This window comes from Aethalodelphis obliquidens, unplaced genomic scaffold (assembly GCF_003676395.1).
Source record: "Aethalodelphis obliquidens isolate GAN/ISIS:26980383/991018 unplaced genomic scaffold, ASM367639v1 scaffold2, whole genome shotgun sequence".
Taxonomy (NCBI): domain Eukaryota; kingdom Metazoa; phylum Chordata; class Mammalia; order Artiodactyla; family Delphinidae; genus Aethalodelphis; species Aethalodelphis obliquidens.
Window position 1 is genome coordinate 47,566,945 of NW_020837946.1, and position 23,650 is coordinate 47,590,594.

General features: G+C 34.9%; 1 protein-coding gene across 1 annotated transcript in view; it reads right to left on the reverse strand.

Annotated features, from left to right (window-relative positions):
* FSIP2 (fibrous sheath interacting protein 2) overlaps positions 1-16,458 on the reverse strand; it is a 124,320-nt gene extending 107,862 nt beyond the window's left edge. The window contains exons 1-7 of the mRNA XM_027078064.1: positions 16,360-16,458; positions 15,914-16,039; positions 12,334-12,495; positions 11,553-11,642; positions 10,156-10,295; positions 8,928-9,069; positions 8,339-8,449 (exon numbers count right to left, since the gene is read on the reverse strand). Coding sequence (XP_026933865.1) covers positions 8,339-8,449; positions 8,928-9,069; positions 10,156-10,295; positions 11,553-11,642; positions 12,334-12,495; positions 15,914-16,039; positions 16,360-16,458 — 870 coding nt within the window. The remainder of the gene's footprint in view (positions 1-8,338; positions 8,450-8,927; positions 9,070-10,155; positions 10,296-11,552; positions 11,643-12,333; positions 12,496-15,913; positions 16,040-16,359) is intronic.
* Positions 16,459-23,650: the final 7,192 nt, after the last annotated feature.

Sequence of the window (23,650 nt, forward strand, 5' to 3'; positions counted from 1 at the left end):
TCATGGACATATACACACTAACAAACGTAGTAAGGTAGATAGCTAGTGGGAAGCAGCCGCATGGCACAGGGATATCGGCTCGGAGCTTTGTGATCGCCTGGAGGGGTGGGATAGGGAGGGTGGGAGGGAGGGAGACACAAGAGGGAAGACATATGGGAACATATGTATATGTATAACTGATTCACTTTGTTATAAAGCAGAAACTAACACACCATTGTAAAGCAATTATACCCCAATAAAGATGTTAAAAAAAAAAGAAGAATCAAACAGACTGAATAATACAATAACTAAAATAAAAAATACACTAGAAGGAATCAACAGATTAGCTGATACAGAAGAACAGATTGGTGAACCGGAAGACAGAGTAGTTGGAATCACCCAAGCTGAACAGAAAAAAGAAAAAAAAAGAGTTCAACAAAATAAGGAGAGTTTAAGACATCTCTGGACATCAACCACACTATCATTTGCATTACAGGGGTCCCAGAAGGAGAAGAGAGAGGGAAAGGGACTGATAACTTATTTGAAGAAATAGAATAAAACTTGTCTAACCTGGGAGAGAAAATAGACATTCAGGTCTAGGAAGCACAAAGAAACCCAATCAAGATCAACCCAAAGAGATCCACACCAAGACACAGTATAATTAAAATGGCAGAAATTAAAGAATCGTAAAAGCAGCAGGAGAAAAGCAACTAGTTATATACAAGGTGACTCACATAAGACTCTGAGCTAACTTTTCAGCAGAAATTTTGCAGACCAGAAAAGAGTGGCACAATATATTCAAAGTGTGAAAGGGAAAACTATAACCAAGAATACCTGGCAAGGCTATCATTCACATCTGAAGGACAGCTCTTAAGTTTTGTAGATAAGCAAAAGCTAAGAGTTCAGCACTACTAAACTGGCTTTACAAGAAATGTGAAAGGAACTTCTCTAAGCAGAAAATAGCACAACTAGAAATATGAAAAACACAAAAGGAAAAATCTCATTGGTAAAGGCAAGCATACAATAGAGGCAGTGAATCAACCACTTATAAAGTTAGTAGGAAAGTTAAAAGACAAAAGTAGTAAAATCATCTATATCCACTATAAGTAGTTAAGGGATACATAAAACAAAAAGATGTAAAATATATCAAAACATTAAAAGTGGAGGGGAGAGTAAAAATGTAGGGTTGCTAGAATGCATTTGAATCTAAGAGATAATCAACTAAAATAATCATATATATATATGGGTTTTTACACAAGAACCTCCCAGTAACCACAAACCAAAAATATATAATAAAACACACAAAAAAGAGAAACAAATCCAAGCATAATGTTAAAGATGCTCATCAAGTCACAATGGAAGAGAGCAAAAGATTAAAGGAATGTAAAGGAACTACAAAACAACCACAAATCAATGAACAAAATGGCATTAAGTACATACATATCAATAACTGCTTTAAATGTAAATGGACTAAATGTTCCAATCAAATGACAGAGTGGCTGAATGAATACAAAAACAAGACCCATATATATGCTGCTTACAAGTGACTCACTTCAGATCTAAAGACACACAAACTGAAAGTTAAGGGGATGAAAAAGTACTCCATACAAAATCTGGGGTAGCAGTACTTTTATCAGACAAAATAGACTTTAAAACAAAGACTGCGACAAGAAACAAGGAAGGATATTACATAATGATAAAAGGATTGATCCAGGAAGATATAACAATTTTAAGTATCTATGTATCCAACATAGAAGCACCTAAATACACAAAGTAAATGCTAACAAACATAAAGGGAGAAATTGACAGTAACACAATAATAGTAGGGGACAATAACACTCCACTTACATAAATAGATAGATCATCCAGACAGAAAATCAATAAGGAAACACTAGCATTAAATAACACATTAGACCCAATGGATTTTATATATACATATAACATTCCATCAAAAAGCAGCAGAATACACATTCTTTTCAAGTACATGTGGGACATTCTCCAGCATAGATCAATCACATGTTAGGCCACAAAACAAATCTAAATAAGTTTAAGAAGATTGAAATCATATCAAGCATCTTTTCTGACCACAATGAAATCACCACAAGAAAAAACGTGCAAAAAACACAAATATGTAGAGGCTAGACAACATGCTACTAACCAACCAATGGGTCACTGAAGAAATCAAACTAAACATACCTGGAAACAAAAGAAAATAGAAACACAATGATCCAAAATCTATGGGACACAGCAAAAGCAGTTCTAAGAAGGAAGTTTATAACAATACAAGCTTACCTCAGGAAACAAGAAAATTCTCAAATAAAGAACCTAACCCACACCTAACAGAATTAGAAAGAGAAGAACATACAAAACTCAGAGTTAGTAGAAGGAAAGAAGTCATAACGATCAGAGCAGAATAAATGGAATAAAGACTAAAAATAAAAAGGTGGAAAATATCAATGAAACTAAGAGCTGGTTCTTTGAAAAGATAAACAGAATTGATAAACCTTTAGCCAGACTCATCAAGAAAGAGAGGGCCCAAATAAATAAATCAGAAATGAAAAAGAAGTTACAACCAACATCACAGAAATACAAAGGATAAGAGATTATTATGAACAATTATATGCCAATAAAATATACAGCCTAGAAGAAATATACATTCCCAGAAATGTACAATCTCCCAAGACTGAATTGGGAGGAAAATATGAACAAACCAATTACCAGTAATGAAGTTTAACCAGCAGGACCTAAGGGCTTCACTGGTGAATTCTACCAATATTTAAAGATGAGTTAACACCTATTCTTCTCAAACTATTCCAAAATATCAAAGAGAAAGGAAGGGTCTTCTAAACTCATTCTAGGAGACCAGCATCACCCTGATACTGAAACAAGACAAAGACACAACAAAAAAGGGAAATTACAGGCATTATCACTGGTGAACCTAAGATGTAAAAATCCTCAACAAAATATTAGAAGTCAGAAATTGACAATACATTATAAGGATCACACACCACAATCAAGTGGGATTTATCACAGGGATATAAGAATGGTTCAATATCTGCAAATCAATCTATGTGATACACCACATTAACAGTCTGAAGAAAAATCATATGACTTTCTCCATAGATGCAGAATAAAGTTTTGACAAAATTCAACATCCAGTTATGATAAAAACAAAAACCCTCCACAAAGCGGGTACAGAGGAAGCAGACCTCAACATAATAAAGACCCTTTGTGACAAACCTACAGTCAACATCATACTCAATGGTGAAAAACTGAAAGCATTTCCTCTAAGATCAGGAATAAGACAAGGATGCCCCATCTCACCACTTTCCTTGAATATAGTATTGGAAGTCCTAGCCATGGCAATCAGACAACAAAAGTAATAAAATGCATCCAAATTGGAAAGGAAGATGTAAAACTGTCTGTTTGCAGATGGCATGATACTATATATAGAAAATCCTAGAGATGCCCCCCAAAGTTATTAGAACTAGTAAATGAATTCAGTAAAGTTGCAGGATACAAAATTAATATACAGAAATCTGTCCTGTTTCTACACACTAACAATGAGCTATCAGAAAGAGAAATTAAGAATCACATTTACAGTTGCATCAAAAAGAATACAATACCTAACAATAACTCTAACAAAGGAGGTAAGAGACTTAATACTTGAAAACTATAAGACATTAATGAAATAAACTGAAGACAAATGGGAAGATATACTGTGCTCATGAATTGGAAGAATTAATATTGTTAAAATGACCATATAACCCAAGGCAATATACAGATTCACTGTAATCCCTAACCCTAACCAATGGCATTTTTTAGAACTAGAACAAATAATTCTAAAATTGGTATGAAAACACAAAAGACCCTGAAGAACCAAAACAATCTTGAGAAAGATGACCAAAATCATGGTCCCTGATTTCAAAGTATACTACAGAGCTACAGTTCAAAGCAGTATGGAGCTGGCACCAAAGCAGACACATATATCACTGGAACAGAAGAGAGCCCAGAAATAAACCCACACATACATGGTCAATTAATCTACAATAAAGGAGGCATGAATATAAAGCAGGGAAAAGACAGCTTCTTCAATTAATGGTGCTGGGAAAACTGGACAGCTACAGGGAAAGGATCAGATTGATTTACTTTCTCATACCATATACAAAAACAAATTCAAAATTGGATTTTGAAGACCCCAAACCAATAAACTCCTAGGGGAAAACAGGTAGTATGCTCTTTGACATCGATGTTAGCATTATTATTATTACTTTGATCTGTCTCCTCAGGCAAGAAAAACAAAAGCAAAAATAAACAAATGGGATTCCAACAAACTAAAACGTTTTCGGACATGTAGACTATTGGCAAAACAAAAGGCAGCTTACTGAATAGGAGAAGATATTTGCAAACAATACACCCAATAAAGGGTTAATATCCAAAATACACAATGGAATCTTACGACTCATCAAAAAAAACAAACAAAAAAAACAAGCCAACTTAAAAATGGTCAGAGGACTTGCTCAACATGACTAATCTTCAGGGAAATGCAAATCAAAATCACAATGAGTTACCACCTCACCCCTGCCAGAACGGCTATCATTAAAAAGACAACTAATAACAAATGGTGAGGATGTGGAGAAAAGGCAACCCTCAAGGCACTGTTGATAGGATTGTAAATTATTAGATGGTAGCAGCCACTACGGAAAACAGTATGGAAACTCCTCAAAAAATTAAAAATAGAGCTACCATACGACCCAGGAATTTCACTTCTGGGTATTTAACCAAAGGAAATACAAACACTAATACAAAAGATACCTGCACCCCAGTGTTCACTGCAGCATTATTAACGGTAGCCAAGATATGGAAGCAACCTAAGTGTCCATCCATAGCCAAATGGATAAAGAAGATGTGGTCACACACACAATGGAATATTACTCAGCCATTAAAAATGAAATCTTGCCATTTGTGACAATGTGGATGAACTAGAGGATATTATAGCTAAGTGAAATAAGTCAGAGTAAGACAAATACTGTATATCACGTGTAGCATCTAAAAAATAAAACGAACAACAACAACAAAATAAAACAGATTCAGATACAGAGAAGAAACAGGTGGTTTCCAGAAGGGAGGGGGTGGAAAGTGGGTGAAATAGATGTAGGGGATTAAGAGGTGCAAACCTCAAGTTATATAATAAATGAATCACAAGGACAAAATATATAGCATAGGGAATATGGTCAATAATATCATAATAACTTTGTATAAGGATAGAGGATTACTAGACTTATTGTGGTGATCATTTTATAATGTATGCAAATGTCAAATCATTATGTAATACACCTGAAACTAACATAATATTGTACACTGACTATATTTCAATTTAAAAGTTACAAAATGAAAAGCATATCAGTGAAGCCTGGTACAGTGTCAAGCAGGCTATTATGTCTGTAGAGAGGCAAGATAGGACAAAAAAAATTTGATAATAATATCCATTATAATTGCTTCTATTCTACATAATACTGGAGGTTCTAGTCAGTGCAGTCAGGCAAGAAAAGAAAATAAGAAGGCATCCATGTTCAGTGAGAAGTTAAACTACTTTTATTTCTAGCAACATGATCATGTAGAATATCGATTGGTACATAGAATAAAACAACTAGAACTAAAAAGTGTTTTTATCAATACAAGATACGAAATGAATATTAAAAATTGTTTTTCTATATCCTAACCTCAATTGGAATTTGAAATTAAAAATACAAACTACAATAGCATAAATCATGAAATACATAGGGCAAAGAGCAGAAAAGGAGTAAATTTAGACTAATACAAATGATTTTTGACAAAGAAGCTAAGACAGATCTCTTTAAAGTTTTTGACAACCCTGTAACTTAAGCACATAAATTGGAGTAAAAATAGATATCAAATCTTAAAGCAAAAAAAAAATATATTAAGAAAAATATACAAATGAATTGAAAACCTCTCATATTAAAACATGATTCAAAAACGACAATTTAGAATAGCTGCATTGGAAATATCAATAATTCAAATAGCTCTGCCATTAAGATGCCTCAGGTAGCCTGTGGTGTTACCATACCTACCATCAGTGGTCATGTTTAATGGACACTCCCAGTGCCATAATTTGATCCACTGCACTAGATGTCACTAAAATTGGCCAAGACTCCTTGAAAAGCAAATGTAATCATGCAAAAATTAAGAGGAAACCTAGGGCACGTTGTTGCTACATGTAAAAGAGTGAAATTAGAACACTCTCTAACATGGTACACAAAAATAAACTCAAAATGTATCAAAGACCTAAATGTAAGTTCGTACATTATAAAACTCTTAGGGGAAATCATAGGCAGAACACTCTTTGACATAAATTGCAGCAATATCTTTTTGATCCACCTCCTAGAATAATGAAAATAAAAACAAAAATAAACAAATGGGACCTAATTAAACGCTTCTGCACAGCAAAGGAAACCATAAATAAAATGAATAGACAAACCTCATAATGGGAGAAAATATTTGCAGACGAAGTGACTGACAAGGGATTAACCTCCAAAATATACAAACAGTTCATTCAGTTCTATGTCAAAACAAAGAAACAACCCAATCAAAAAATAGGCAGAAGATCTAAATAGACATTTCTCCAAAGAAGACATATATATGGCCAAAAAGCACATGAAAAGATGCTCAACATCACTAATTATCAGAGAAATGCAAATCAAAACTACAATGAGATATGACCTCACACTGGTCAGAATGGCCAACAAAAAGTCTACAAACAATAAATGCTGGAGAATAGAACTATGATTCTATTTTTGATCCAGCAATCCAATATGATCCAGTAATCCCCCTCCTGGACACATATCCAGAGAAAACTATAATCTAAAAGAATACATGCACCCCAGTGTGCACTGCAGCACTATTTACAGTAGACAAAACAGGGAAGCAACCTAAACATCCATCAACAGAGGAATGGATAAAGAAGATGTGGTACATATATACAATAGAATATTACTCTGCCATAAAAAATGAAATAATGCCATTTGCAGCAACATGGATGGACCTAGAGATTATCATACTAAGTCAGAAAGAGAAAGACAAATATCATGAGATATAACTCATACGTGGAATCTAATTTAAAAAAATAAGAAACAAATGAACTTATTTACAAAACAGAAACAGACCTACAGATATCGAAAACAAACTTATGGGTAACCAAAGGGGAAACGTGGTGGGGGAAGGGATAAATGAGAAGCTTGGGATGAATACACACACACTACTATATATAGGATAGATAACCAACAAGGACCTACTGTATAGCACAGGGTACTCTACTCAATATTCTGTGATAACCTATATGAGAAAAGAATCTAAAAAAGAATGAATATAGGTACATGTATAACTGAATCACTTTGCTGTACACCTGAAAACTAACAATGTTGTAAATCAACTATACTCCAATAAAAAAGTGGTGAAAAATTAAATACTAGAAAATAATAATTATAGTAAATTAGAATAAGCTGAGCTTGCCATATGGGTAATGAGTCCCTGATAATACTTAAAGGTACATGTATGAAGGGTAGAATAAAAGATTACCAACATATTTCAATTTCCAATATTTAAAAAATTATATAGCAGTAGATAGCAGTATGACCAAATTATGTAAATCTTACACTTACATATCGGTTTCTCAACAACATACTACCTAAAATAATCATTTAGATTAGATTATTTTAGGTTAATACTTATTGACATGAAGAGTTGTCAGTGTTATTTTGTTAAATGAAAAAGCAGTCTACAAAACAGCCTATAAGGAACAATAACATGTATTTATTGCAATATATAAATATTCATAGACATATTATGCAATGTATGTGTATGTAGTTGTGTGTGTATGTATACCAATAAATAGGGTGGTGCTGGGATTACAAATGAATTTTCTTTCTCTTTATACTGATTTATACTCTGAATCATAAAATATTACATATTATTTAAGGTTCAAAACAGTTACTCTAAAAAAATTAACTGGTGGGGAAAAATTGAGAACTTTCTCCAAGAAATTCTGATTCTAAGAAAAACAATCAGTTATGTCATTGTTTTCTATAGGAATTACAAGTGTAGTTTATGGTGTGAGATAAAGTCAAAAGTAGTTATATCAAAAAACAGAGAAGTACTTTTTATATTATAGTTGCAATATGACCAAAATATAGCAAAAATTTTTATAACTTTCAGTTCTGTGTAATACAAATCATTTGGGGTAACTATTCTATCGTCTCACAAAGTGAACTACATTCAAAAATCAAAACTATCAAAAGTTTGTCCTCAAACAGCCCCAATTAGAGGTTAAAGCTCACCCTACCTTTCTGTCACTCTCTTCTCTGTTTTTACGCCGTTGTTCCTCTATCCTAGCTTCTCTTTTAGCATCTTCTCCGATCCTTGTTAGAAGTAACATCTCTTTTGCCTTCCATTCCTAAAGAGCACGATGTTACTGTATTCAGGATGTATTCACAATAAACCAACAAGCAAGTTAGAACAAGTCAAGAGCCTAACAGAAATCAGGTCAAGCGTAACTGAAGTCATACATTGGCTTTAGAATGCGCTTCCTTCACTGCACTCCTATTAGGAATGCAGGGATGGTTATTTTTAACTAAAGCTAAATTTAAAATTTTTGCCTCTCCACACTGAGGGCTATAGGAGAGTTAAACAGTATCTAGTAACTTTCACCATCATCACTTTAAGAGCAGATATTAGCTCATATATGTAGTTTGTGGTGTCATCCTCATTTTATGTAACAACATGCATACCATAGCTGTGAACAAAGATCAATGTGGGTAAAATGCTTAGACTTGAAATGACTTCAAGAAGTATGATGGACAGCTCAAATTATTTACAAATGAAATAACTGTACACAATTTTTCTCTCAATATTTTAAATTTGTTGTCTCTCACCTCTTCAATTTTTCTACGAAGATCAAGTTTTCTTCTTGTGTGTTCTCGCTGTTGTCTTTCTTCTCTATCCATCCGTATTAGGCGTTGTTCTGCTGCTGTGCGCTCAAGATGTTCTAATTCCCTACTTATCGTATCCAAATATCTAAGTAAAAATGCAAATGTAAGTGAAGGTGAATTGAGAGTTTTCCTTATTATGGCATCATCTGCTTTGATATTCCCAAACTACCTCCTTTCTTGCTTTTTATTTCTTGAGCTACAGGAATTTTACTGTTTTTCTATCAGCTCTGTTCACGGACTTTAACCCAGCCTGACCCATGAACTCACCATATTTTATTCATTATACAGATCTCCCTACTATATATATAAGAATCTGTTGTTATGGCCAAGACAATGATAAAATGTGGAGCAGACTGATTAAAAACATTTTGTACAGTACATATTCACAATAGACTTAGGAATATGAGTTTGCAAAGAAGACTGAAATAACTGAAACACTAACTTCAAATCTGGAAAAATTCAGATTTGAATTTCCTTAGAAAGATGTGTGTTGAGCCCCCTTGTAATTTATAAGGCCTTGAACAAATCTTCCATCTATAGTCTGGGTCTCTGGTATGTCAATCTGTATTATGGAACTACCATGGAACATAAAATCAGGTAATGCAGCTTAATTTCTCACCTTAATGGAGAAGGAGGAAAGAACTATAGTAAGAAATGGTCTTGACCATGGAAAGGTAATGATTGAATGTAAGTAGATAATATCTAAAGAGCTTGCAGGGTTTTTTTTTGAGATAATGCATGTTTATATTAGTATTAAAGTTATACCAAACTCCTTTATTGACTTTGCATTAATTTCCTCAAACTTAATGCTGTCAGAGCTTAAAGAAGACCCATAAAAAACTATTATTAGAGGCATGTGCTAAAGATACTTTCCCACCATCTCCTACTATAGGAAGGATTTTGGATTTGATTAATTCTTCAGTTATCAGCTTGGATTACCTCTTGAACTCCCAGAAACTCTATCTTCTCTAGTAGAAACTCATCTTTAGCCTTGGCACCCAAGTTTCCAATTCCTGTACTTCTTGATCTCCCTTCCTCTCCATACTGAAAGAGTGGAGTTAAATAGCATCCAGTACTTTAAAAAATTTCCTACCTTCAATTATTTGTAGTATTTTCCAACTTATTTGGGTCCACATTATATATATAAAATATACATTAACTTCAATCTCACCTGTGCCTTATTAATCGTTCCTGGTCCTTAATAGATGGGGTGCCCTCCTGTAACAACCAATTTTGGAACTGTGCAACATCAGAACGTCCACGTATTTGATTGTCTTCCTGTAGTTTACTTAATTGTTTTGCAAGTATTTTCTATTAAGAAAAAGTGTGTATCATATATATGTATATGTGTGTATATATATATATATAAATTTTTTTAAACATTTCCCAGAAAACTGTCATTTGATATGTCTTTTCATATTTAGCGTTTAGTAAAATTCCCATACTTTGTAAATAACTAATATTGTTTAACTGTATTTAAATCTTTTTTTTAAAAGATTTTTTCGATGTGGACCATTTTTAAAGTCTTTACTGAATTTGTTACAGTATTGTTTTTGTTTTTTGTTTTTAGTTTTTTGGCCCTGAGGCATGTGGGATCCTAGCTCCCGGACCAGGGATTGAACCCACACCCCCTGCATTGGAAGGTGAAGTCTTAACCACTGGACTGCCAGGGAAGTCCCTAACTGCATTTAAATCTATTTTGAATCCACTGCAGACATGGACAACTGAACCAAAGTAAAGATTTCTCTCTCTGAAAATAAAAGATAAATATTTCAGCTTATTTTTCTACCCATTCTGAAGAAATTTTAAAAAATGGAAGAAGTGGAGGAGAAACTGTAGGCACAGAGGAGGAAATGGGGGGAAATATAGAACACTTAAAAGTACTGGGGAGTAATCCTCATTTCTATACAACTCTCTTGACCTTACAACATAAACTTGTAAAAGTACATATATGAGCACCTTTCTCATTTTTACCCAACTCTCTTGACTCTAACGCCTGAATTCACTCACGCAGGCACACATGTGCACACACTCTCACATGAACTTTGAGTGAAAATGTGAAAGGAAGTCACTAACTTTACCCACTCACTCTATACCAATCATTCCAGTTCACCTTTAAGGACATTTTTTACTGTATGAACACAGCTACATGTGTGTGGGTACAAACATACAGTGTACATGTTCTTTGAGTCACCTTTAGGATGTTATAACTATTCATACTGTTCCTCTCCTGTTACTTAAGCTGTTTTGGTTTCCAGTTTAAGAATCTTGCTACTACAATGGACTCTTCCCATTGGTCCCAGCTCACGTAGAAGGGACACATCTGAGTAGCAATTTAATTACTAAATTTTGTCAGCTACCACTGGCATATTAATAGATGATTTGGTCCCTTTCCTTCTCTTGGCACAAAATAGGAACCTCAAAATATTATTTACTACTGCTCTAAATTTTTACTTGGAAAAATTAAGTTATCAAAATTCAAAGTAAAATATTATAAGAAAATACTTTGTATACAAATCTTTCCTCCAAACTCTATGTAAAAAAAACAAATTTAAGTATTTAACTTACTTGTTCTCTTATATAGTTTCTTTCAAAGTCTAATTTTAAACTGGTAAGATATTGCCTGTACTTATTCAATTCCCTCAAGGTACATACAATCTAAAAAAAAACACACAAAACAAGAATAACAACAAAAATATATAAATACAAACATTTTAAAATCAAAGCAATTACTTTCCAGAGCAAAAATAACATTTTGATATCGAGTAATAAATTGCTAACAATTTTGTAAGTAATATCTCTCTAAAATTGTTAATCAATAGGAAACTGCTATCCAAGTAACATTACTTTATTAATATGACTTATGCCATGATAAGGAATTGAGTACACACAATTGGAGCTATTAAAAAATACCAACGTAATAATGTTCAACCCCAATAAGAATAGAGTCTATCAGGACTCTATCGGGCTGATTTTGCTAGATTCTTATTTTGTCTAAAGTTTTTAAAAAGTGTATGGGACATAATCCTTGACAAGCATACATGCCATCAGAAACAGAGAAAGAGGACTATGATACAGTTGGGAAAATTATTTGTATATCCTCAAATTATTTGGTAATCATCTTTTGATATAACAAAGAAAAAACGTAAATGAGGAAGTAGTTTCACTTAGAAAACAACTGCTGTCTGACTTCCTTTGATCCAAATACTGAATAATTTATGGACTTTTCCATTAAGTATCTCTTATGACAAAGTTAAAGGTGATACAGGTCACCCAGTGAGGTACAGAAGCAAGCTTATACCAAGTCTTGGAGGTTTTCAATGATCAAAAGAAATTATCTTCAACTCACTCTATTATTGCTGGTGATGTAGCCACCTTTCTTTAATCTCCTCAAGATGTCTTTACGGTTATGGTAGGCTCTTAAATGTGGATCATGGAGACTTTTATATTGGTTTTCCAAAAGTCGACAATAAGGATCAGTCAGGTTAAAACCATAAGAAGGTCGGAAAAGCTGCAAACATGGATTTAAACATAAATTAATGAATTTTACTTTTAATATCAACCTATTAAAATACCAGATTGTTCACTGAAAATAAAGTATGCAAGAAGAATGTGAAGTGGGGAAAAACCAGCAATAGAAGAATTTGGAATGGGCAATGCTAATTTCTTATCCCTACCTCTTTTCTTCACTGACCTGAATTATTCTAAAAATCCACCCTCACTCAATTAATCCACCCCCCCACCCCAATCTCCATCAGCTCCTGACCCAAAGCTAGAAAACGGAGGAGGAAAGGAAAAGAAAGGGAATAGGATAAAATTTGTTTTTAATGTATAAAACTAATACTAAGATTCTCCCTTTTCTTCCTCCCTCTTCCAGATCAAGGCACTGCATTAGAAGGATAAAGGGATAATATCAATTATCATGATTATATCTCAATAATCTGAAAATGAAGGAAAACAGAAAATCTTTCACAAAAATTCATTGAAACAACTCTGACAAAAAATAGAAGTAAAACTCAGATGTTAAAGATGATGAATTAAAGAGTTACTGTATTTTCAGTTCTTATCTAATACAAGAAACCCAATGATTTCTGAGCACTACAGTCAGGAAAAAATTCAAGGTCTATATTATACAGTTCAACATATTGAAGAACCAATTATAAAGGATATTGATAGGGATTGAGGTTTCTCCATATGTGTAAAGACCAAATACAACCTTATGAAGTAGTCATTAACATATAAAAGAAGGAAAATATCAGCTAATAGTCATAATGCTATATCTGTTACTTTAGAGGAAGCAGATGAATTATTTAATCTCATCTGTAAGTTAAAACATTACAGAGTGAGGGGGTTTAAAATTTGGGGGGGGGATGTGAGTACTTAGTCCATTTTTCAAAAATTTTTCAATAGCAGGATGGTGATAATGGGTAATGGGAGAACCTCTGAAAGGGAAAAAGTAGAGGATGGAAGCAGGTGTGGAAGTCACCCGAATGTTGTCTTTGCATCCTATCTTTGTGCTTTCCTTTAGGTTTTCTTGGCCAGAACAACAGAAATTTTAGTCTAAAGTGATGTCAAAGCAGGAATTGCCTCAAGTGAAAGGCAGTTGGGAGATGTGGCAAACCTGAGAGCACGTGCCCTGTCTGCAGGCATCTAATTCAATTTATATGACCCCACACATTGTGCATCAATCCAGAACTGTCTGGAGGTACCAATTTGTGCTCAGTCTGTGTTCTGTCTGGCGGTAGCCACCTCAGTCAGATTCTGAACACTAAGGAGCCTGGGTTGGGACCCTAAAAAGAACTCCCTCAAGGCAAGTATGAGGGTTCTTCTTATGTGGACAAAAGGGGAGACTGGGGAACCTGATAGGATGCTAGTGTTCCTTATCCATTTAAAAGCTTCCTGGTAAGTTTCTGACCACTTGCTTAATACCAGACTTTAATCTCTTCCAAGCGGTCTAAGTTGTAAAGTAGAATTCCCTAATTACCAAAGCTTCCCTGAGAAGGCAAGAAAAAAAAAAGGGAATTCTATAGGGCAATGTCTTAAATTCAGTGAGACCAGATAAAAAGTTCATATCTTTCTTGTAAGGGAAATAGTCAAAAATCATGAGTCAAGGAGTGGATTGTTTCTTTTAGATGTTGATGTTTAGCTGTCAACTTCTTCTAGATGTTGAATTTTAGCTTTGATGGCCTATGTTTCTCAAAACCAGCCCTGGACTAGTGACCTGTAAACAAACACCTTTCATATTGGGTTGCCCCAAAAGTTCGTTCGGGTTTTTCAGTAACATCTTACCGAAAAACCTGAATGAACTTTTTGGGCAACCCAATACAAACCCATTTATTAGTGTCAGGGTAACCCATCTGTTGTCAATTAAAATAATTGGAAAGAAACAACTAAAAGTGTAAATATAAAGCACTACTTCATTGAGGAGATTGATATCCTTCTTTTTCTTTCAGTACAAAGTCAGTCTTCAGGGAAATTGGGCCTAATTATGATTAAATGAAGAGTCTGGGGGAAAATGAATGTAATAAAGAACAGAGAACATCTTTTTAAAAAGTAGTTGACAAGTGAATTATTATTTGACAGAGAAAACGGTAATATAGCAAACAATATTTGAGGAAGCAGACAGAAGACAGGGCTAAGTTTACATAATAAAAAGGAGTGATATAGGTTTCAAGCATGCTTTAGGAAAGCTGGTTTGTGTGTATATGACTTAGTCAAATTGTGTGAGGTTGGCATATTTTTAGTTAACTTGCTGTATTCTAGTAGAAGAGACTTTTTTTTAAAAAGGGAAGTTATGTATTTTCCATAAACAAAATTTACTTTAAGAAATCATGTTTATTAGGCAAGTATCAAATATGAAGGGCCCCTACTCATTTCTGATGACATCATAAATACTAGATGAGTAAGGGGGTAACTCAGAATTCTTCCTTGTAGAATTTTTTGCAATACGGATCAAAGCAACTGCTCAAAAAGAATGTATTGAACCTCCTTTAGTGTTAAGTACTGAATCAAGGAATGGGGAGGTTTGAGAGAGGGGGTCACACTGAGGACTAAAAACATGAAAGAGTTTGAGGGTAGTATACACTATAACCCAGTAAGATTTAAATTATAAAATTATAGTGTTGAGTAAAATTATACAAACCAAGGGCAATGCAAATTATAAGGAAATATAAGCTAATTGGGGGGCTGTAATGGTTGAGAAGGAATCTTGAAACATGGCCCAAATTCACAGTTGGGGAGAAGAGCAAAGGGTATGCCAGGTTTGGGAGGCAAGGTGAACAAAGTCACAGAAGTATTAACATGGTCTGTGTGAGTAGGTATAAAAGACCTCAACTAGAAAAAGCAGAGGTTGTGCACTGGAGAAAAGACTGGATAGGGAGGCTGGGGCAAATCATGGAGTCTCCTCAGGGAGACAGAGCCTTGTTTTCCTAAAGTCAGGTTAAAGGACTAAACACTTTAATTCATTTCAACTCTACTTTTTTTCACACTTTGTGTGTGAAACAGAATTCAGCTCAAAACAAAGAGAGGTGTTCTGTAATGAGAATTCTGTCCAAGCTATTATTGGTTAAAATCATAACATATAATTAAATGCCAGCCAGTACAGATAACCTTCCACCTTTCGACCAAACATTTCTAAGTGAATTAAATCTCAATAAATAGGTATAAGTGAAGTGTTATTATAAAGTTAATTTATGGAATCATATTAAGACAGAACTAAGAATCTAAACTTTCTAGCCCATGATTCTGTCCAAATCATACTAGATGAAGTTGCTTGGTACGCATCCTAAACAATACCTTAGGATAGGATAGGTACGCAACATTAGTGCAAATTCCCTCAATGCACTTCGCCTGATGTAGCTAGCGCCTGAATTTAACAGCAGTCGAAAAGGATAAAGAAACCAACGTAAGCCAATTAAACATCACTTTACCTTTTCACTTAATTTCGTGGTATAGTATAAAGGGTTGCTTCCTGGGATCACAGGCAGCTTCACCCCAAGAGGCAGATCCAGTAGTTGAGCCGCTCCGATCCCCGGAAAGTGGGTTTTGTGCGCGACCTGTCAGGTACAATTGGAGAGTTTTGTCTTTCTTTTAGGTATGTTAGTTTAACTCCAACCTAAGGAACGGAAGGGTCCAGCCCTGCCAGACAGCCGGAAAGACCTCCGCTTCCGGGTTACCAGCTCCCTCCCACCGCGCCAGTTGGGGCCAGTGCCGCCCAAGCCCTGCCATCTGCCGCGCCGCACGAGGGCGCCAGAAGCTGGACGGTTACGGTCCACAGGGATCGCACGTGACTGTCCGCGGCACCGCCCCACCACCGCGCCCAGCAGGCCTGAGGCCTGGTAGAGGACAAGGACGACCGGTCTTCGCTGACACTCACGTTTCCGCACTGCTGGCTGTCCGCGGCCACGCCGCTGGCGGCCGTCTTGGTAGCGGCGACATTGGCAGCCTTGGAGCAGGCGCTGAGGTACAACTCCATAGCCGGCCTGGGCCCCTCTGCGCCTCTGCCGCCCTCCCCTCTCGCTTCCCCTCGCACCCCTTTCCCGTCGTTGTCCCTCAGTCCCCACCGGGCCGGAATGGCCGGTACCCCGAGTTCCGGCTGCCCACCCTCGCGGCGTCACAGGCTCCGAATGTGCGGGCGCAGCAACAGCAGTGCCCTCCGCGAGGGCCGGTCCCTTGCGCCGGAGGCCTGGGCGCCTCAGAGCTGGGGAAATCGGTACTAGGGGCTTGGTCCCAGCGCGCCAAGGTCGAAATATCTTTTCTCTCTGAACCCTACAGCCCTCAGTCAAACCAACTCAGAATCAAAATGTATAAAGCTTTGCTGGCGTGCCAGCTGGCTAATTTCTCCTGGCCTCCGAGAAGGTTTGGTTCCATGCAGAAAACAAACAAAAAAGAGTGACTGTGCAGCCCATTCTAGGGCCAGAGGCCTGGCTTTCTACATGCCCCGCCCCCCCCACCCCCCTTTCAGACTTGACCATACCACATCCCCAGGTTCCCATAACCTCGCCCCACCCCACTCCAGGTCCCACAGGACGTACCGTCCTCCGACCCTCCTCTAGTCTTCCTCTTTCATTTATAGCTCTCTTCTCTCTCTCTCCCAGTCCCTCCTCGCCAACTCTCCACCTCTCTTGCTCTTCTCCTATATGCCTCTTTCTCCTCTCAACCATCCAGCCAAAATTTATAAAGTGCCTGACACCTTTGGGCCAGTCATCTGAGCTGGGTACTAAAGGATACAGTGATGAGAAAAAAAATATGGTCCCTTTCTTCAAGGAGCTAACTAGACTGTGAGTACTTTGAGGGCAGAGACTGTATCTGATGTCAGGAATTTGGACTTAGTCTCTTAGATTCCTTGGCACACTCTTATCCTCTTACTTTGGGGTCATTAGTAATAATACCTGCCATTTATTGAGAATTTGCTAACTCCAGATTCTGTGCTAAACACTCTCTACATTAACCTTTATAACAGCCTTGTCAAGAAATACCTCATTTTTTTCAAAGATTAAAGAAGAATAACAATCACTATTAAATAGTGGCCCCAGAGGCAGTTTCTTAAATCCGTACACTGTACTTTTACATCTGCTCTATTTGTTTTAATGCCATGCAGTTGCTTAGGACTCCTAAATTTGAACGGATGTCTCACAATCATCTCAAATTTAATATATTCAAATCTCAACCGACACCTTCCACCATAGAACAAAACAAAGACCGTATTCTTCCTGCATTTCCCATCTCAGTGACAGTGTCAGTATCTACCCAAACCAGAAGATGAGAAATTCTAGATACTTCCCCTTCTGAGCCTGCTGATTCAAGACTGACTGTGTCTTTGCTGTGCTGTTTCCTCTGCCTGACAGCCCTTTGCACTTCATTGCTTGGCTAATTGCAATCAGCCTTTAAGACTGCTTAAGTATTCTCTCCTCTAGGAAGCCTTTCTGACATTTCTAAGCTTTTTCAAATTATCTTCCTCTGTGCTTCCCTGTTTTAGCACTTTTCCCAATACATCAAAAATGTCTCTTTACCTGTCACTCTCCCTTTAATAGAATGGAAACTCCTTGAAAGCAGGTATTTGCTTATTCAATTTTATATGTACAGTACTTGGCATAGTACCTAGCAAGCATTTAGTGAGTCCTAAGTATATTTTTGTTGCTACATACTAATGATGGCCCTACCCACACAATAGCAATAGCAAAAATCTTTTTCTATTGAATGCTTTTAGCAGGACTTTCCTAAATTGTCTAGAATTGCTTATGGTAAACAAACTGGAATATAAAGATTTATGGATAATGGTTGGTTGGAGAATGTTATATAATCTGCGTAACCCAATATAAAATAAAAATGTCTTATAATCTAACTGGCTCCTTCTATCAAAGTGAAGTAATGCATTCCTCACAAAAACCTCATTTGTTAACTTGGGCCAGAGTGCATCTGATGTGGTGTAGTAGGACTTGGAGAACTGTGCTAGAGGTCTTGGACCTTTTTTTAAATGTTACCTGTGCCTTATGATTACATATATCCTTGAAATTATTAGTAAAGCTTGATACTGAGTATGAGTCCCTTGAATCTGAATTATCAAGCTAATCCTTTATGTTATCTTAAATTCCAAGATGCATTGATTTCTATGATAGCCCTTCTCAGCTTTCATCCTATTGATTGATTTAGTCATTTGATGTCCCTCAGAAGGCATAAGATGAAGAATTTTATATTGGTAAAGTAATAACATATGTGGGTAAAAATCTGAAGACTAAAATTAATTTGCCCTTATTCTCAGATCCCAAGACTCTCAACCCAGAAGCTACTACTGATATAGTCTGTGTATTGTTATGTACATGCAGACATATCTTATGAAGCATTTAGTGTTCATTTTTACTGAACAATGTCTTGAAGATCATTCCATATGAACAACCGTGATTTAATTTAGTTTTTAACTACACATGTATAGTGTGTAATTACCATAATTTATTCAACTAGTCTTATATTTATGAATTTTTATTTTCTTCTGTTACAAAAATTCTGTAATAAGCATCCTTTTAAATAGATTCCTAGATTAAAGGGTATGTTGTTTTTTTTTCTTACAGATATTGTCATGTTTCCCTCAAAGCAGTTATACTAATTCATCCTACCACAAACAGAGATTTGGTAAGGTACGTGCCTGATGTTATTGTCTTCTTTCTGTCCTGAGTAGATATTTCTCATAGGTTGTGGTTTCAAGTAACGGCTAAAACTAGTTTTTATAATTCTTTTTTGTTTCAGAGACAATATAGATACTTTTCCCTCAATTTTCATGCTCTTTTTTTTTTCACTCTTGTATTTTGAAACCTTTACTCTGCTAACTTTAAGCAAAATCACTGGATAATTTTCTGTTAATGTATTTAAAGTTATATAAGCTTAGGGAATGAATAAAAGGAAAGTAGTGGCCAAATTGCTTATTATGGACTAACCGGCAAAATATATTTTTTGTCTCCTTTAAAAATTAACGCAACATTTAGTAATCATAATAAACATATGTGTATATTTAGCCCAAAATATATCACAAATTAAAAATAAGCTTGAACTTGTCAGCCTGTGTACAAAAGGGTTAATACACTACACCTGAGCCTGCTATCTTTTTAGAGAAGCCTGCTTGCAAGATTCTCTCATGACTAGCATCTGGGAACTTGGCAGTTGAACCACTTACAAACTGATTACATGGGTTCACTGTTCCTAGACTGTAAAGACAGTGTTTATGCTGGGACACATGCTTTCTATCTGGGCGTCTGGGATTTTGATATGTGCTAGGGAGCAGGTGCTATCTAATCATCCACCATAAAAACCTTGGGCTCTGTTATGGGCTGAATTGTGTTCCCCTAAAATTCCTATGTAGAAATCCGAACCCTCAGTACCTGAGAATGTTGCCATATTTGGAGGGAGGGCCTTTAAATAGGTGATTAAGTTAAAATGAGATCATCAGAATAGGCCCTAATCTAATATGACTGATATCCTTATCAGAATGGGAGGTTAGGATATAGACAGGCACAGAGGGACGATCATATGAAGACATGGGTCTGTCTCATCACGATAAAATGAAAATTCTTCAGGGAAGATTTGTCTGTCTTGTTCAATGTACTCTTCAATAACTAGATCAGTGCTCAGTAATTATTATTAAATAGAAAAGACAGTAGGAGGTAATCAATAAACACCATTTCAGTAAATGAGTAAATTTAAGAAAAGAGAAAATTTTTTTCTTGGTTATTGCTTAAAAGGACATTACCAGTGTTTACTTCAGGATATTTATGCTTTTGTTTTCATTTTATTTTATTGCATCCATTTCTGAGCAATGATCTTTCTAATTGACACTATCTTCTTTAGATAGCATCCCACATTTTTAATCCCTAAATTATTGTTTTCCTACACAGTGTTAAGAACATGAGCTATGGACCTGGAGATTATCATAGTAAGTGAAGTAAGTCAGACAGAGAAAGACAAATATCATATGATATCGCTTACATGCAGAATCTAAAATGAATGATACAAATGAATTTATTTACAAAACAGAAACAGACTCACAGACTTAGAACATAAACTTATGGTTACCAAAGGAGAAAGGTGCGGGGGTGGGAGGGGTGGCAAAGGATAAATTGGGAGTATGGGATTGATATATACACACTACTGTATTTAAAACATATAACAAGGACCTACTGTATAGCACAGGGAACTGTACTCGGTATTCTGTAATAACCTAAATGGGAAAAGAATTTGGAAAAGGATTGATATGTGTATAGCTGAATCACTGTGCTGTACACCTGAAACAACACTGTAAATCAACTGTGCTCCAATATATATTTTAAAAAATGAGCTATAGGGTAGTAAAAAAAAAAAAAAAACTGTAATAGCTTGTCATTCCTCTTTTTCTCTCATTTAATTATTTATTTAAAGAATAGATACATCATTAAATTATAGTAATAACTTTCTTGCATACTTCGACTGCATCAGAATATTTTAATTGCAATTGTTCGGCTTTCATACAGTGATACGTATAAAACCTATCAGTATCTGCAGATTAAACAAAGTTCAGGGGCTTACTGATCTGGGTAAAGGTATAGTTATTTTGTTAAATGGAGGATCAAAAACTGTTAGCTACTTGTGAAATTAACTCGGTGGGTCAAGGCAATATTTTTAAAGATAAGCAAAAGAGAAAAGATAAAAATAGTTTTTCAGAATTAGCATGATTACTTTATGCAAATTTTCTTTAGTTATAGATTTATAATTGACATATTTTCCTTATATATGTAATGTGTGTATTATGAATTTAAGGAAGGACAGCCACAAAATAAAATCTAATAATAGATTATGAGCATTTATACTTCAATAAAAAGATTTTAAAACATGAAAATCCTTCAGAATATTAGAACAGAAAATGGTATCAGACATTTAAATGAATACTTTTATTTTACAAATAAAATCACAGGAAATTAGTAAAATGAAATCTTCCAAAATTATCAATAGATTAATGGGAAATTTAAGGTTGTAACTCAAGGCTTCTGTCAATTTTTCAAATCGTGGCACTTAAGAGAATATAATGCTTTATGCTGTTCGAGAATATAACTTTGGATCTGTTCTACTCAGACTGAAACTGGAATCAAGTTAAGATTAATTTTTTTTCAATAAGCATATTTGTTTTATACTAGGTGCAATCACCATAGAAATGTGGTTGTTCAACTTTGTTAAAAAAAATAGACATTCATTTAAATGTATAACCACAATTAGAGGCATTTATTAATTTAACTTTTTTATCCTTGTAATAATGAATTGAGAAATTTTTGTTAACATGGAATAATTATCACCTTTTCATGTAGTTGGTATCAAAACTATCCTAATATAAGTGTTCAGAATAAGCACCAGTTAAAAATATTACTATGTCCTATCGTCTTCTGTCAGTTGGTCATTTATATTAATGTTGCAGGGAATCACAGGGTTATTTCACAGGAAGCAGCTTATCAGTTGCAGGGCTTTTTGTTTGGTTGGTTAATTTTCACCTAATTAGTGAACAGTCTGAAAAAAACTTTTATCTTTAGTATGGTTTCAAAAGTAATGAAGGTGGGAATAAAAAAGACCTTAGAGGACATTGGTAGGAAAAAAAAAATCTCTCAATTCTTTTTCATTTGAGACTTTTGTCTTAATTTTACCTTGTCTGATATAGGAGCTCATTTCTGTTTTATTAGTGGTGGCATGACAGACATATGCATTCGCCTATTTCTTTATTGTAAATCGTTCTGAATCACTTTTAGATTTATCTGTGACATACAGAAAACAGTTGGGTTTTGTTTTGTGGGACAATTTGAAATTTTTAAAAAATTTAATAAACCCATTTTCACTTATTAACGTAAATATATGTTCTACTGTCAAATTATTTTATGCTATATTTACTAAGATTCCTTTGGTGACTTTCTTGCTCCCTTTCTTGTTTAACTTTATTACTTAACTGCCCTATTAATGCTTCTAGATTTCTTTGATATCTTTAAACAGAAAGTACTAATAAAATTATTTTGAAATTATTAGGAGAGGTTTATATTGGAAAAGATCTTCAAATCATTAAGTCTGATTTGGAAATGGAATCCTTTGTGTTATCTCAGGGTTAATAACTTGTTCAAGGTTACAGAATTAGAAAGTGATTCCTCCTTCACTCCAGAACACACTATATATTAGTGTGTTCACAGGAATAAAATTTATCTTTGTCACACTAATTTAAAAAATTTCCAACAGGCTCTTGTACAAGGTAGTCCTAAGTTCACCTTTACCAACTCTTAACTGAATGAGCTATGAACCACAATTCCTTAATTCATAAAATGGCAATGATAATATCTATTTTAAATAATTATGTTATTACAAGGTGAAATAGCATATGTAAAGAAGCTGTGCAATCGTTTGTAGACAGCCCTAAATAGATGTTATTTTACACTTCTTCTTCTTTATGTAATGTTTTCCTCTTCCCTTTATGGAAACAAGAATTATTGTGAGAACTTGAATAGATAATGCCTGCCTGTGATCATAAGATTCAAATGCATATTCTGTGTCTTTGGGCAACTTTCACTTTCCTCATTAATTTTTTACTCAAATAATGCAGTTTTCTATAATTGAGTTTTATCAGATTTCATCAAAAATTACTTCAAAGATAGTATTTTCATCACATCTATTTGGAGACTATTTTATCACTAAGGAGGAAACTCTTACCAATGAATATCTGATTGTCCAAAGGTATTCAGATAACACATTTAAATTCCTACTTTATTTGCAGCTAATCATAAATAAGAACAGTTTTTGACCTTTGCTAATTATCATCTTTCTACCATTGCAAAATGCTAACATTGCAAAATCTTAGTCTCTATAACCATTATGCTTCATAAAATATATTTTAAAACCAAAATTATTTCTTTAACCTTCACGAAGTACAAGAATTTAAAAAAAATCTTTGTTTCGGTAACTCAAGTTTGTTAATTACCTGGTAAAGTTTCCGAAGACTTTTAGAGTGATAAAGGAAGCAGTCTACCTTTATAAATAAGAAGATTGTTACATTAATTAAAAGTTAATAAAGTCTAAGTTTTGCATGTAGAATATAGAAAATATGCTTTCACTGCTAACATTGGTACATTGTGCTTATTATAAATTACATCTCTTTAAATTGTTTTGAAGTGCTTAAA